The following is a 14,985-nucleotide window of genomic DNA, read 5'->3' on the forward strand; positions in this document are numbered from 1 at the left end:
CCAAGTGTAAGAGGACAGCTTCCTGGGACAGACAGCTGGCAGGGTCACAGCAGGTTGGCCCGGGGGGCCCAGGACGAGCCGCAGCTCAGGAGAGTGGCAGGGGGCACCCAGTTTCCTTGGGTAGGGCCACCAGATAAAACGCACCAACAAGCGTGAATCTCAGGTAAGCAGTAAATACTTTCTCAGTGTACATAGTGCATGGGACATATTTATGTTCAAAAGTATCCACTGTTTCTCTGAATCCAGATCTGCCTGGGGTTCTGTGTCTCTGTTCGCCTACTCGAGCTGCCTTCCTTTGAGGCCTCTGAGGGTCGGCCCAGACCCTGCGCATGGGGGTCCACAGGCCGCCAGCACCGGGGAGGTGGGTCCCAGTTCGCACGGGGGTCTACAGGCCGCCAGCACCGGGGAGGTGGGTCCCAGTCCACACTGGCTTGGCTAGCCTGGTGCCCTTCTTCTGGTCCTACTCTCCCTTCATGCGCCCTCCAGGGGCCCATCCCCACTTTGGGACTGGGCGGGGAGACACCACCGTCCCTCCGTGGACACCCCTGAACCCCAGCACCCATCTGTCCGGGCCGGCCCCTCACTCGGTGGCATAATTCCCATCACCACCCAGGGTGGTGGGCTGGATATGCTCCCAGAGAGTTCAGGCCTCAGGCCCTGGAACCTGTGATGTGACAAGTGTCAAGAAAGTGTTTTGCAGAGGTGACTAAATCAAGGATCTTGAGTGGAGATGACCCTGGATTATCCAGGGGGGTCTTCAGTGACTCCCTTATAAGCGGTTGGCAGGGGAGATTTGACCCAGAGGAGAGGAGACCATGTGACCATGGAGGCAGAGACTGGGGGCCTGTGGCCACAAGCCAAGGGACTCCGGCAGCCACCAGGAGCTGCAAGAGGCACGGACCGGACCCTCCCCCACAGCCTCTGGAGGGAGCGGGCCCTGCCCACGCTGGATCTTGTCCCAGGGGTACTGGACTGCGGGAGGGTCCATTTCTGTCGTTTTAAGCTTCCAGCTTGAGGCCCATTTGTTGCTGCAGCCCCAGGGGACTCATACACTAGGGGACCCTGTGGTTGGCCTGCTGCTCACCCTGGAGGGGACGCCCCACAGCCCAGTTCCCGCTGCAGGCGGGCAAGTCTGCACTGCGCCCGCAGTCAGGGATCCGCTCAGCCCCGCCCTGAGCTCCATCTGCAGCACCAACACCCGGCTCGGGCTAGGCGCTGCTTTCTGGCAGCAGGGAGAGCTGGGCAGCAAGCCCTCCCTCCCCCCTCTACTGTGCTTGCTGACCAAGGTCAGGGCTTGTTCTGGGGGTCCAGGGGCTGGGGTTCCTGGCTGTGCCGGGGGCCCCACTGAGGAGCAGGACGGCAGTGGCGCTGAGTCCAGCCACAAGTGACCAGCCTAGGGCTGGGAGTTGGGGGCGTTAAGAGTGGGCTTCCAAGAGCGTGGGAGCTTGAAAACCCGGGTGAACAACAATGTGTGTGTGACAGTCACTCGTGGGGGAGGAGCCCTCAGTTCATCCCATTCTCAGAGAGACCCCCAACACGTTCAACCCCGCTTCTGCGGATCCAAAGTGACTCATTCTTTGTCCTGGGTGCCCCCACTGGGGGAACGCCAAAGCCCCCTCACCAGCTGGACTCTGGATCCAGTGCCCCACCGTCCCCCTGGGTAGCACAGGTGGACACCTGGCCAGGTCGCCCACAGGGGTGGTGGGTGCTGGGCGGGACGCCAGGTGGGACGGGGCTGGCAACTTGGTGGGGGGCCAGGAGGGGTCCTAACGAGCGCCCTCCCGCAGGGCGAGCCGCCCACCCCCCAACAGCAGGCGCACACGGCTCCGGGGTCGCTCAGTTTATTGGTAAAACGGGCACTGAGCGTGGCAAAGGCTGGACGCGGAAGCCGGGGCGGCGGCGGGGGCGCTTTTCCTCTTAAAGAACTTCCACTGGACCTTGATGGCGAGCATCCAGTCGCTGACGGAGAGCCTCTTACAAGCGGAGGTGCAGACATGCGCCTGGCGAGGGGGCGGGGCGCCGGGACCGCGCCGGGAGCGGGGCCGGGGGTAGGGGCGGGGGCGGGGCGCGGCGCCGCCGGGGAGGGTCGCGCCGCGGGCGCCCGCGCTTCACTTGCCCGCCTTCTGCGCCTTCTGCGCCGATTTGGTGACCTTACCGGCGCCGCCACTCTTCTTCTCCACATTCTTGATGACGCCCACGGCCACCGTCTGCCGCATGTCGCGCACGGCGAAGCGGCCTGCGGGGAGGGGGCGTGAGGCGCGGGCCGGGATACAGCGCGCAGGCGCACTCGCGCCCCCAGCATCCTCCCCAGCCCCAGGCCCTGGGGCGGGACCCTAGCGCTGGGCACCGAGCTCTCTGCGCCTGTTTGGGGGGGGGGGGGGGGGGGCGGGGCAGTGGAGTACGAGGCTCCTGTCTCCTTAGGTGGCAGGAATGACACACATAGGACTCCGCCAAGCCATCGTTGTGGGAATTAAATGGTATGTGGACAGTACTTAGGGCAGGCTGGCGCGGAGTACAGCACACCCTTTCAGCCATCTTGAAGATGGCCAGCAGCCTTGCATAAGGCAGCTCTCTGATATAGGTCTGTGGGTCGTCCTTGGGGTATCTGTGCGGCCGGCCAGCTGGAGGCAGGCGGCCAGTCCTAACTCTGCCACCAGACCAGCTGTGGGCCTTGGGTGAGTCTGCAGAGCAGGATACCATCCCAGGCCCACCCAGTGGGGCCACCTGTGCTCCATGAGACAAAGACCAAGGCCGGGGGCCACCTGCTAAGCTCTAAGCTGCAGCGCAAAAGTGCAGGACCTTCTGTCCTCCCCACCCCCACAGTGGTCCTCTGCCCTTGGCCTGGATTGGCCACCACCGCGGGGCTGCCCCTCCCTCACCCCCCAGCTCACCGAGAGGTGGGTACTGGGAGAAGCTCTCCACACACATGGGCTTCCCCGGGACCATCTCCACGATGGCCGCATCGCCGGACTTCAGGGACTTGGGGTTGTCCTCCAACTTCTTTCCAGAGCGCCGGTCAATCTTCTCCTTCAGCTCAGCAAACTTGCAGGCGATGTGGGCTGTGTGGCAGTCAATGACCGGCGAGTAGCCAGCGCTGATCTGCCCAGGGTGGTTCAGAATGATGACCTGTGGACAGAGGTGCATGAGGCCATCAGGCACACGCAGGTGGGCACAGGGGGAGGGCACAGAGCTGGAGGAGGCTCCGCCCACCCCCAGGTCCCTGGGGCCCAGAGTGCCGACCATGGAGGAAGGTCAGTCTAGGGGGGACCCAGGCCCCCGGACCTGGACCCCGAGGTCCTCTTCAAGCATCTAAAAAGCCACAAGAGATAAACAACGACGAGGGCACGGTGTGAAAGGGCCAGCGGCCAGAGCAAGGACGGGGGATGACAAGACAGGACTTAGATTATCATATTTCAATTGTATCTCAGTAAAGCCAATTTAAAAAGTCCTAGTCACATAAAGAGGTGACCGAAGAGGACACAGTGCAAATGTGGAGAATTAAGTATCACAGGCCCGTCCCAGGCAATAAACTGATAAAAGCGTTTTCAGGACCAAAGGGGGACCTCAGTGAGGCCAGGAGCACCGAGGCTGGGGTGCACCCCGCCTGCTCTTCCCACCTGCGCCCTCGGCCGGCTTCAGCCCTTCCCGGCCTCAGTGGCCCACTCTGCGAAGCGGGGGTCTCAGTCCTCCCCAGCGCCAGGCAGCCCCCTCACCTGAGGACAGCCCTGGTACTGGGGGGGGGGGCCCTGCCGGCCACCGGGCTGCCCACCTGGGACGTGAACTGGGCGGCCTCCTGGGGTGGGTCGGACTTGCTGTCCCCGCACACATTGCCCCTGCGGATGTCCTTGACCGACACGTTCTTCACGTTAAAGCCTACGTTGTCCCCGGGCAGGGCCTCGCTCAGCGCCTCGTGGTGCATCTCCACTGACTTCACCTCCGTGGTGATGTTCACAGGCGCAAAGGTCACCACCATGCCCGGCCGGAGGATGCCCGTCTCCACTCGGCCCACGGGCACAGTGCCAATGCCTGGGCCGAGAGGAAGGGGGCCGTGAGGGCAGGCTGGCGTCAGGGGTGCCCTGTCCTCCCTGGCCGGTGGGGGGTGGCCACGTGGCGGGAGGGAGGGGACAGGGAGACCCCGGGCAAGGCGGACGCTGAGACATTCAGACAGAAGTGGAGGCTTCCGCGCCCCGCCAGCGGAAGAAGGGACTGAGGAAGAGAGTTCCCAGAGCACAGGGAGAATGGGCAAGGAGGGGTCCCACCCTGTGAGGCAGAAGCCCTGAGCGGATTGAGGACCAGCCCCCCCAAGGTGGCCTGCCTGGCGCTGGCGCTGCTGTCCTGAGGGTCACTCCCAAAGGGGCGTGGGTGCCCCTGCACTTCTCAGGATCTGCTGATACTGTGTGGCTGCCCAGTGGGGGTCTGATGCTCCCCAGAGTGGGGGACGGGGGCGGTGGGGACTCCAGCCGGTCTCCCTGGCTGTGACAGAGGCTCGTGTGGCATTGCGGAGGCTGAGGCTGGTGGCTGTTCTCTGTGCTGGGTGAGTGACACCCCCATCCTGCACACAGCCCCTGCATCTCTGCCACAGCCTCCTGGCTGGGAGTCCCCCATCGCTGCCCCCTCGTGGGCCTCACACTTGTTTATGGTTCTATATCATTTCATGACCAGCTTTTCTCACTCCTGGAGTGGATCGTGTCTCCCACAAGACAGGAATCTCCAAGTGGAGAGTAATATGCGACTCTCCCTGTGCCACCAGCTCCTGGTATAGGGCTGGGCACTTATCTGGAGGGAGGAAGACCCTGGCTAACTCGGGACAGACTGATGGACGGGCGGGGGGAGGTGGGTGGATAAATGGACTGATGAAGAAATGGATAATAGATGGGTCGGGGGTGGGGGTGGATAGATGGACAGATAGATGCATGGATGGAGATGGGTGGATGGGTGGCCCCCCGGAAAGTGTGCAGCATGGGGGAAGGGGCTGAAATAACCCGGCCCGGATGCTCCTGGTCAGGGGCCCATTCTCAGGAGGGGGTCTGAGGGCAGAGCTGGCCAGGCTGCAGGGTGGGTGCTGCAGCGGGCGGTGGCCACGGAGCCCTCACTCACCGCCGATCTTGTACACATCCTGCAGCGGCAGGCGCAGGGGCTTGTCTGTGGGGCGTGTGGGGGGCAGGATGGTGTCCAGGGCCTCCAGCAGGGACACGCCACTGGCGTTCCCTTCCTTCCGCTCCACTTTCCAGCCCTTGAACCACGGCATCTGCGCAGGAGGAAGAAAGCACCGTCCTAGAGCCCACGTGCCCCCGTGCCACCCACCCCACAGCCGTGGCCTCCGGGCCCACGGTTGGCTCACCCCTCCCTACGTGAGACCCCACGAGGGGAGCTCGATCCACGGCATACAAGCCGACAGCCCGGCCAGAAGGGGCGGCCCCCAACCACAGGTGCAGGGCTGAGTTTCCCCTGGCTCTCCTGAGATACCCCCCATGCCCACCTCCCTCAGTGTGGGCAGCTGCAGCCTGGCCAGGACTAGTGACCCCTGCTGGGCCAGGGGTGGCCTCTGGCTTGACCGGGTGAGGCACTTGGTCTCGGGCTCCACAAATTCAAAACAACCAGGTCCCACTCATCACCTCCTGCCGAGTCAGAGTCCCCAGGACATGGGCTGCCAGAGCCGCCAGCTTCCCAGCTGGCCCCAGAGAGCCAGCCCTCGGCCCTTTGCTGTCCCGGCCTGCCCTGGACCTCGGGGAGGGGCCTGGGAGGCCCCGTGGCCTTGGCCCCTGGGGGAGATGCAACCCTGCCACGCAGATCTCTGGAGACAGAGACGGGGCAAGTGGGCCTGGGCCCCGGCAGCCGCTGCCCCCGCAGTGTCAGCCTGGGGGGCGAGGGGGGCGTGTCCCTGGCCAGAGAAGGGGCTGCAGTGGCTTCTGCCAGCCTCACAGGGAGGCTGAGCTGAGGGCAGAGCGTCCGGCCCCCAAGGAGTCTGGGGCTTCCAGCAGCGCGGACACCCACAGGGGGCTGGTACCGCACTTCCTCCTGCTGGCTGTCTGTGCCCGCCCTGACCCAGGGCCCTCAGGGGGAGGTCTGAGCAGCCCCACCGCTGCTGGGCACTCACGTTGGGCGAGGGTTCCAGCATGTTGTCGCCGTGCCAGCCCGAGATGGGCACGAAGGGCACGGTGGCTGGGTTGTAGCCGATCTTCTTGATATAGGCGCTGACCTCCTTGACGATCTCGTCGTAGCGCTTCTCGCTGTAGGCGGGCTCCGTGGAGTCCATCTTGTTGACCCCCACGATAAGCTGCTTCACGCCCAGCGTGTAGGCCAGCAGTGCGTGCTCCCGGGTCTGCCCGTTCTTGGAGATGCCCGCCTCAAACTCGCCCACTCCCGCCGCTACGATCAACACGGCGCAGTCCGCCTGCCCGGCAGGTCGGGTAAGGTGAGCCCAGACCTCGCCCAGCACCCAAGCCCAGGCCCCTCTGGGCAGCAGACAGGGGCCTGGGCCATCGCCTGGGCATGGAACCTGGGGGTCCCAACCTTAGGGGCAGTGTCTGTCTGTCTGTCTGTGTGAATGCCCTGGCAATGTCGGACTGTCCGGGGGCATTTCTGCCCACATTTCCATGTCCCCATTCTGGCCTCTGTGTCTCCTGTGAAGGCGGGCCCTGACAGTGGCTGGCTGTCCTTACAGGCACCCTTGCCAGGCTGAGATGCCAGGACACTTAGTTCTTTGGGGGGGCGCGTGGTGACAAAGGTGAGGGGTCTCATGCCCTGGCGAGGAAGCAGAGGAGACCCAACTACCGCTCACCGATTCCAGGGCGCCCCAGGCTCTCCTGAACGGTGCCCCCGCCCCACCTCCCGTCCTCCAGGCCCCCGAGGCCCCGCCCACCTGGGATGTGCCTGTGATCATGTTCTTGATGAAGTCGCGGTGGCCCGGGGCGTCGATGATGGTGATGTAGTACTTGGTGGTCTCGAATTTCCAGAGGGAGATGTCGATGGTGATGCCGCGCTCCCGCTCGGCTTTCAGCTTGTCCAGCACCCAGGCGTACTTGAAGGAGCCCTTCCCCATCTGGAGGGGTGGGGACGTGGTTCAGGACGGGACCGGGACTCGGGTCCCCCTGGGGCGCGGGAGCAGCATGTCACAGCAGAGAGACCCCTCGCTACTGCTGGAACCCTGGGGCTCTGGACCCACCTCCGGAACCGGGGACACCAGGACCTCATCCATGCCCTGCCCCGGCCGGCCTCCTGCCGCCTAAACAGGCTCCACCAGCAGGGGGCGCAAGGGCCTGGGAGCAGCCTGAGAGCCGCCCTGGTTTCAAGCCCTCCCCTGGCTGAGGGCTTCCCTTTATCTGAAGCCAGGGTCCCCCCCACCGCACCCCCCAGATCCCTGTGTCAGCTGATGACCCCGCTGGGCTTCAGGCTGTCCAACCAAAAAGCCCCTCTGTGGTTTTTTTTTTTTTTTTTTTTAGGGAAAAAGAAAGAAAGAAATCAGATGAGGTGGTAAGGAAGGGCCTGGCTTTCCAGTTCTTTCCACAGCCGCTGAAGCTCCCCAGTGGCTCTGAGGCTCCTCCTCCACTCCCCGCCCCACCTGACCAGGGAAAGCGAGGCCGGGCCGCCCTCTCCCAACACCTGTGCCAAGTGCCCAGTGAGACCCCCATGCCCAGGGTCAGGGCTGCGGTCAGGGTGGCAGCTGTGGTCACTGCCCAGCTGGTCAAAGCTCCCTGCCAGGGCCATGCACGGACAGGGCTCTGCCCTCCAGGGAGGCTGCCCAGCCAGGGTCCAGCTAGACCCGAACCAGACGCCCTGCGAACGCCCTCAGCGCCCCTCAACACCAGCCCCGCAGGGAAGAAGAGACACAGCTTTGGGGCCCAGGAGCATCCCCGCAGCCCAGGCCAGCAGCTGCCCCTCCTGAGCCCTGGCACCGGCCATCCAGGTGAGACCCCTCACAGCTCCCCAACAGGAGCTTCCCCCAGAGCTCAGGGGTGGAGGTGGGAGGCACAGAGAGCAGACCCCACTCCATGGACACTTCCCACCCGTGGGTCTCGGACGCTTGAGAGGATCAGCTTCGAGAAATGGGGGGTCAGCCATCAGGGCCCCTCTCCTCCTCGCCAGGTGACAAAGACTCCCCCCAAAAAAGGGTGCTACCCTGGACAGGCAGCCTGCCCCAGGCCGGCAGGAGAAAATGGAGCTGATGGGCTGGGTGCCCATCAATCAGCTATTAATAGCCGCTCTGAGTCCTGGCCCAGCCCCGGGACAAGCGAGGACAGCGCCACCTCCAGCCCCAGACCTCAGCCCCGGGGACACGGGAACCCAACCCTGGGGGCTCAGAGACAGTGACCTATCCTGGGAGAAATGCACCTCCAGCCCCTCTCCCGCCGGGGTCTGGTCCGGCAGGTCATCCCACCTCCCCCCGACCAGGCACCTCCTCAGAGAGAGGCTCCCCCAGCTGCCCCCAGGCCTTTCCCATCCGGATGCTGCGACACACACATCTCCCACGTGGGGTCCTTGGGGCTCACGCCCCTCTTGCCCCAGAGGAGTTCATCTGAGCTATGTGCCCCGGGGTCAGGGAAGCATCAGCCCGGCTGCCCTGTGAGAACCCAACCTCACGGTGGAGGCGAAGGTGGGAGCCCCCCTCAGGGCTCACCTCGGCCGCCTCCTTTTCAAACTTCTCGATGGTCCTCTTGTCGATGCCCCCGCATTTGTAGATGAGGTGGCCGGTCGTGGTGGACTTGCCTGAGTCCACGTGGCCGATGACCACGATGTTGATGTGGGTCTTCTCCTTGCCCATCCTGCCCGGGGTGTGGGGAGGGGCTGGCGCGACCTGGGGTGTTCTGGCTCAGGGCGAGGGGCACGCTGAGCAGTGACTCTGTGGGTCGAGGTGGGGAGCAAAGGTGATGGGGGGCCTCAGAGAGAAGCCCAGCAAAGCCCTGCCCTGCACAGGTTGGGAGCACACCCTGAGCACAGTCCGGGCCCCCAAGGCCGGAGCCAGGTCTCCGTGTTTAGCTGAGCAGAGCCCGGGGGCAAAAGCCCAAACAGTCCAGTAGCCGCACACGTCTGAGTGCTGTGCCTACAGAGCCCCCCCACCCTGAGAGGCTAACCCCATCCGGAGACACCGAGGAAAACCAGCCTGGCGAGCCCCGTGACCAGTCAGGAGCCGGTGATGAGTCACCCTGCCCCGCTCTCCAGTGCCCTGGCCCCGGCCTTGGGCTGGGACACCGCGCCCACCCGATCCCAGCCCCCACCCCCCGCCCCGCAGAGCTGCCACGGTGGAGAGACGGTCAGTGCTTCCCACTCCCCTCCTCGAGCAGGGACGGCACCATCTTCCCCTCATCCCTGCCCGGAAGGCTGGCACCGGGGAGACGCCTGGCCCAGAGCTCAAGCAGGGCGATGCGGTGCCCAGATCAGGGACCCAGAATAGCTCGGGCCCCCCCCGGGGTCTGGACGGGGGCAGGCAGTAGGGCAGGGAGGTGGGGGTCCCTGCTGTGTCCAGCTCGGGCCCTCCCCGGGGTCTGGACGGGGGCAGACAGTAGGGCAGGGAGGTGGGGGTCCCTGCTGTGTCCAGCTCGGGCCCTCCCCGGGGTCTGGACGGGGGCAGACAGTAGGGCAGGGAGGTGGGGGTCCCTGCTGTGTCCAGCTCGGGCCCTCCCCGGGGTCTGGACGGGGGCAGACAGTAGGGCAGGGAGGTGGGGGTCCCTGCTGTGTCCAGCTCGGGCCCTCCCCGGGGTCTGGACGGGGGCAGACAGTAGGGCAGGGAGGTGGGGGTCCCTGCTGTGTCCAGCTCGGGCCCTCCCCGGGGTCTGGACAGGGGCAGACAGTAGGGCAGGGAGGTGGGGGTCCCTGCTGTGTCCAGCTCGGGCCCTCCCTGGGGTCTGGACATGGGCAGGCAGTAGGGCAGGGAGGTGGGGGTCCCTGCTGTGTCCAGAGCAGGGAGAATCTGGCCCCAGCAGCCATGCTCAGCAGATGCCAGACAGAGATGCCCTCAGCCTGGTGGGGGCAGAGGGCCATGCCCTCCCCCTTCCCTCTGGTCACAGGGTCACAGCCCCTGCCTCATCCTAGAGGTCAATGGAGAAACCTAGGCAGCCCGTGGGGGGGGGGGCGGGCAGGTGGCTAGGGAAGGGAAAGCGGGAGAAAGCGGCGCACCCCAGGGTGCGGACCCCTGGGTGCGGACACCGCCTGCCCGGGCGGAGGCGGGATGGCAAGGACCCCTCAGGTCTCACAGCCTCCCCTCCCCATCTACGTCGGGGGGGCACCCCCAGCGCCCACCCTCACCAGCCCCCAGCGCTGACGACCCTTCCCGAACCCCACAGGGCCCCCCCCACGGCGATCCCAAGGTCACGGCTGCAGGTTGATCGCCACCGCCCAGGAGACTCGGCCCCGCCGCGGCAGCCCCGTAAACAAGCGCTACCGCGGTGCCCCCACCCCACCCAGGGCCGCCCGGGGGACTGACCCCGGTGCTGGGTCCGGAGTCCCCGGGCGGGCAGCCGATCTCCTCGGGGAGCAGCGCAGTCTCGCCAGGCGCCGGGCCGACCAGTCTCTGCCCCTGGGACTGGTCCCCGGGGAAGGGACCCTCTGCGGAAAGCTGGGGGCGGGGGTGGGGACCCGGAGGCCCAGCGTCCTTACCCGGAGCCGAGGTCTCAGCCAGAGGGACTGGCGGCGCCGGCGCCGGCGGTTTTATCTCTCCAGGAGGGGGGTCCACCTATTGACGGAGCAGGCGCAGTGCACTGCACCCCTGCAGTACGGCAATGCGGCACCGGCGCGGGCGGGGCCGGGGGCGGGGATGCGAGGGATGCAGGGATGCAGGGACAGCGGGCCCGCGGGCGCACGCGAGCGCGACAGGGACGCGAGAGGAGCATGTGGCGAGGGAGGGAGCTACAAAGGCGGAGACGAGACGCACCCGGAGGGAGCGCGGGCGGGGAGAGCCAAACAGGCGGGGGCGGCGAGAGCCGGATGCGGAGAGGGAGCCGAAAGGAGGGAGGCGCAGAGATGGAGAGAGGCCTGGAGAGAAACAGCTAGCGGCAGAGGGCAGATACCGCAAGGCTGAAACGCCAGGCTCGGGCACGCGAGGGGAGAGCAGCGCCGCGCCGAGCACAAAAAGACATTTGGATCCAAAAGGAGGTCCCAGGGAAGGGCCAGTCCGCGAGGATGGGGCCGGTGGGGGCAGGGGAGGAGCAGGGCAGGCCTGGGGGGTGGCTGAGGTCGGCGTCTGGGCGGCTGTCCTGCCGGCACCTGATTTACGTGGTGCTGTGTTCTGAGGCATCTCTCCGGGGTGACCCAGGGGGTGCAGGCCCCCTGGTGGGACCCCAGAATCTGCTTCTTTCCAAGTCCCCTGCCCCCCATGTGCCTGCGACACAAGTGTGCCCCAGCAGGCCCCCAGAGCCAGGCTCTGCACCCCGGCCCCGTGGTGTGGCACGGAAACTGTGGCCTCCAGGGTCCCCTCAGCTCGGCCAAGTGGCCTGAGGCTGCATCCGCAGATCCAGTCAGCTCACCCTCCCTCCAAGCCCTGGGAAGAACTGTTTTCCACCCTGGGCCCCTTTTGGTACAGGGAACACTTGAAGTCCGCCCCCAGAGCCCACTGAAATCCTTGATGGCCGCCCTGGTCTGCACACACAGGCCGGGTTCCCAGGGACGCAGAGTTTGCCAAGGAAAGAAATCAGCTCCCAGAGAGAGTCCCAGGCTGTGGCCCTGAGGCCTCCCCTCGATCTGTAGGAAGTGCGATGTCCCTGAGGATCCTGGGCAGACCAGGGCAATGACCAAAATGGGTTTCGGGGTGGGGGGGGATGGGTTAGTGAAGACCAGGGTCATGGCCTCTTCCGGGACCTCCAACCTTGTCAGCTCACCCATTACCGCATCTCCCCATGGCCGTGTCTCCATCTGCCTCAGAGCCCGAGGACACTCAGGTTAGGGTCAGGGTCTTGGAGAAGTTGGGGCAGGGTCTCAAAAAATGTGTGTGGGGGGAGCAGAGGCCCAGGGATCAGCACCTCCTGATGGGGCAGTGCCCACGGGGAACCCCCAGAGGTGGGACCCCCCCCCAGCAGGTAAGGAAGTAAAGATGGGCCGGGGCAGTGGTTGAGGCGCCAAGCAGGTCTCCCTGCCCCGTGGGGAGGGTCTCTCCGGGAGGGGAGTGTGTCCGCCCACAGACCGGGCGCTGTATCCGCCCGCAGACCGGGCACTGTGTCCACCCACAGACCGGGCACTGTGTCCGCCCACAGACCGGGCGCTGTGTCCGCCCACAGACCGGGCGCTGTGTCCACCCACAGACCGGGCGCTGTGTCCGCCCACAGACCGGGCGAGAGGGGCTGGCAAGTGACCCGGCACCTCCTCGTCTGCTGATGCCATCAAACAGGAGCCAGGAATTAAAAATAAACGCCTGTGCGGAAAGCACGGCCCCCCCGCCCTGCCCAGCTGGCCTCTGTTTAATGCGTCCCCTTCTGCCGAAGCTTAGGCAGGATCTGGGAGATGCCGTGACTGACGGAGGCTGGCATGGGACGGACCGAGGGGGCAGGAGGCCCGGGTCCCTGTGGACGCCACCCCAACTTCCCCCAGGGATCTCCAGCTGCCGGAAGCCTCAGAGGCCTGAAGCACAGGCCTGAGGCTCGCCTCTCTGCTCTGGGCTCACCCGCTGCTGTCGCCCAGCAGGAACCAAACCGCACTGGGCTGCCCGCACCAGGGGCTGGGAGGCCGTGCTCCCCAGAGCAATGGCCGCTGCTAGTGGAAGCCAGCGTCCCCCCGCAAGGACCTGCTCGCTGACCTGAGGCAGGGGTCTCCAGTGGTCCCCCCAAGAGGCCTCCGTGTCCCCAGGACTTGCCCATCCGTCCTCAGCCGGACCACCTGCAGGGCCCTGGGAGCCCGAGCAACATGGTGTCTGGAGGCACTGGGCTCACACAGTGGAGACACGGAGGGAGGTATGGTGCTACCTAACCCCGACCAGCAGCGCAGGGCTGCACCACCGCGTGGCCCAGTTAACTGGTGAACAGCTGCTAACCACCGCGTGGCCCAGCTAACTGGTGAACAGCTGCTAACCACCGCGTGGTCCAGCTAACTGGTGAACAGCTGCTAACCACCGCGTGGCCCAGCTAACTGGTGAACAGCTGCTAACCACCGCGTGGCCCAGCTAACTGGTGAACAGCTGCTAACCACCGCGTGGTCCAGCTAACTGGTGAACAGCTGCTAACCACCGCGTGGTCCAGCTAACTGGTGAACAGCTGCACCACCACATGGTCCAGCTAACTGGTGAACACCTGCTAACTACTGAATAGTGTTTAATGACTACTACTAACTACTGATTCGTACTTAACAACCACTGAACAGTACTAAATAACTACTAATCACTGACTGGTACTGAATAACTATGGAATACTAAGCAATACTAAACACTATGTGATGCACTGAACAGCCACAGTCACCAAGCCTTGCGTGGTGGGGCTCCCAGGCAGCCTGAGGACCCATGGACCGAGAGGCAGCTGGGCACAGAGAAGCAAAGCACAGTGCCCAAGGTCACACAGCAAGGAGGGCAGAGCTCGCGGAAGGCTTGGAAGGCCTGAGCTGGGGCAGCGGTACTTCTGGACAAGCCCGCCCAGGTCCCAGCTGTGCTCTTCCCCTCTCCCAGGTCAGGCTCCGCCCCTGTAGCCCTTTTCCCACACCTGAGCCACTGGTCACAGCGGCCCCCGTAGCAGCCAAGGGTATGGGTGGGGGGACGAGCAAAGAAAGGGCTCCTGCTAATGAGGCTGGTACGGGCTCCCAGGGCACTTTCTGGGCAGCGGGCAGAGGGAGGAGTACAGGCCCCGCCTTCTCAGCCCCTCCTGTAGCTCCCAGGCCCAGACACGAGCTGTTTGGGGCGGGGCGACACAGACAGCCCCCTCTTTGGCGGGCAGGGATTTTCACGAGCCTGGGGAAAGAAGATCCAGCTAAAATTAACCGTTATCAAGCTGTCAGCCCTGGAAATAAACCCGCCTCCCATTGGCTGCGGGTGATGTCACTGCCGGGTTAATAATAACCTGCGAATGCAGAGCTTTCCACCTGTGCGTGTGCCTTCCTGGGGGGCCACGGCCCCAGCAGGTAGGGGCCAGCAAGCCGGGTGATGGTCACAGGGGCCCAGACAGCGGCCTGGGGGGGGCGGGGGGGAGGGAGGGCTGCGGGTGTCTCAGAATGACATCGACCCCTGGCCTCGGGCCACAGGCTGCCCTCTGTCCCTGGGGCATTGGTGTGCATCCTTACATGTGGGGTCAGTCGCACCTGTCTCCCAGCCTACCTGGGCAGCAGGCCCCTGGACGGCCCAGGGACACATTCCCCTGCCCCCGGCTCTCCAGGCTGGGCACCCAGGGGACTGAGATGCCCTTGAGGCCGCAAGCTAAGTGGTCTCCATGGTGAAGAGGTGCTCTTGGCTACCAGATCCCCTCAGAAGAGCAAGGTCACGGCCCCTAATCAGAGAAGGGAGCGGGGCCGGGCCACGTGCACACCAGCAAGCCCCCAAGGCCAGCCAAGGCCCCACCAGCCTGCCAGCCCTGTGCTCGGGTTCTGGGCCATGTGAAAGTAAGCCGGGGCCACTGACTGGACAGTCCAGGCCCCCAAACACACCTCCTGCCAAACCCAGTGTGTCTGGGAGGGTTTGCGAGGCTGAGGCTGACCTGACCAGCCAGGGAAGCCTAGAGAGGGGGACACAGCCCCTCAGAGAGGACGGCAGCTGGCCTGCCCTGCCCCCACCCATGCCCACCCATGCTGGGGCCACTGGAGCCGTCGGGCCACCGGTACCTGCCACGCAGCAGGGAGCCGTCACCATGGTGAAGGAGCTGCGGCTCGCAGGCTCCTCCCCACAGGCCCTCACTCCCCAGGCACCCGGGGCGGGGGGCGGGCACCCACGCTTAGAGGGCAGCGGCGGCCCTGCCTGCGCTAGCCCAGCTCCCCCTGCTTCCGGCGAGCAGAGAGGGGGTCTGGCGGGCTGGGCCCTGCAGGGTCAGGGGCTCCAGCCTGGCGCCAGGAAGAGGGAGTGGCCAGGCCCCCCATTTGGCCCATTGC

At 65.5% G+C, this 14,985-nt stretch overlaps 1 protein-coding gene across 2 annotated transcripts; it reads right to left on the reverse strand.

Annotated features, from left to right (window-relative positions):
* Window positions 1–1,825: 1,825 nt before the first annotated feature.
* Window positions 1,826–10,722, reverse strand: EEF1A2 (eukaryotic translation elongation factor 1 alpha 2). Of its 2 annotated transcripts, none has more exons than XM_033840496.2 (8): window positions 10,594–10,722; window positions 8,618–8,839; window positions 6,863–7,042; window positions 6,098–6,394; window positions 5,098–5,248; window positions 3,770–4,026; window positions 2,892–3,126; window positions 1,826–2,236 (listed from the first exon to the last, which is right to left on the reverse strand). In XM_033840496.2, the coding sequence occupies exons 2-8, from the start codon at window positions 8,759–8,761 to the stop codon at window positions 2,109–2,111; spliced, it is 1,392 nt and encodes a 463-aa protein (XP_033696387.1). In that variant the 5' UTR covers window positions 8,762–8,839; window positions 10,594–10,722; the 3' UTR covers window positions 1,826–2,108. The 2 variants fall into 2 exon arrangements, with proteins under 2 accessions (XP_033696387.1, XP_033696385.1); XM_033840494.2 differs by lacking the exon at window positions 10,594–10,722 and adding an exon at window positions 10,421–10,587.
* Between the last annotated feature and the right edge of the window lie 4,263 nt (window positions 10,723–14,985).

The sequence above is a fragment of the Tursiops truncatus genome, chromosome 15, assembly GCF_011762595.2.
Source record: "Tursiops truncatus isolate mTurTru1 chromosome 15, mTurTru1.mat.Y, whole genome shotgun sequence".
Taxonomy (NCBI): Eukaryota; Metazoa; Chordata; class Mammalia; order Artiodactyla; family Delphinidae; genus Tursiops; species Tursiops truncatus.

Coding starts and splice junctions, on each gene's coding strand:
- EEF1A2 (XM_033840496.2), bottom strand. CDS start 8,761: ATGGGCAAGGAGAAGACCCACATCAACATCGTGGTCATCGGCCACGTG. Junction 5,249..6,097: donor TGCTGGAACCCTCGCCCAAC/GTGAGTGCCCAG, acceptor CCTCCTGCGCAG/ATGCCGTGGTTCAAGGGCTG. Junction 3,127..3,769: donor CCGCCCAGTTCACGTCCCAG/GTGGGCAGCCCG, acceptor CTCTGTCCACAG/GTCATCATTCTGAACCACCC.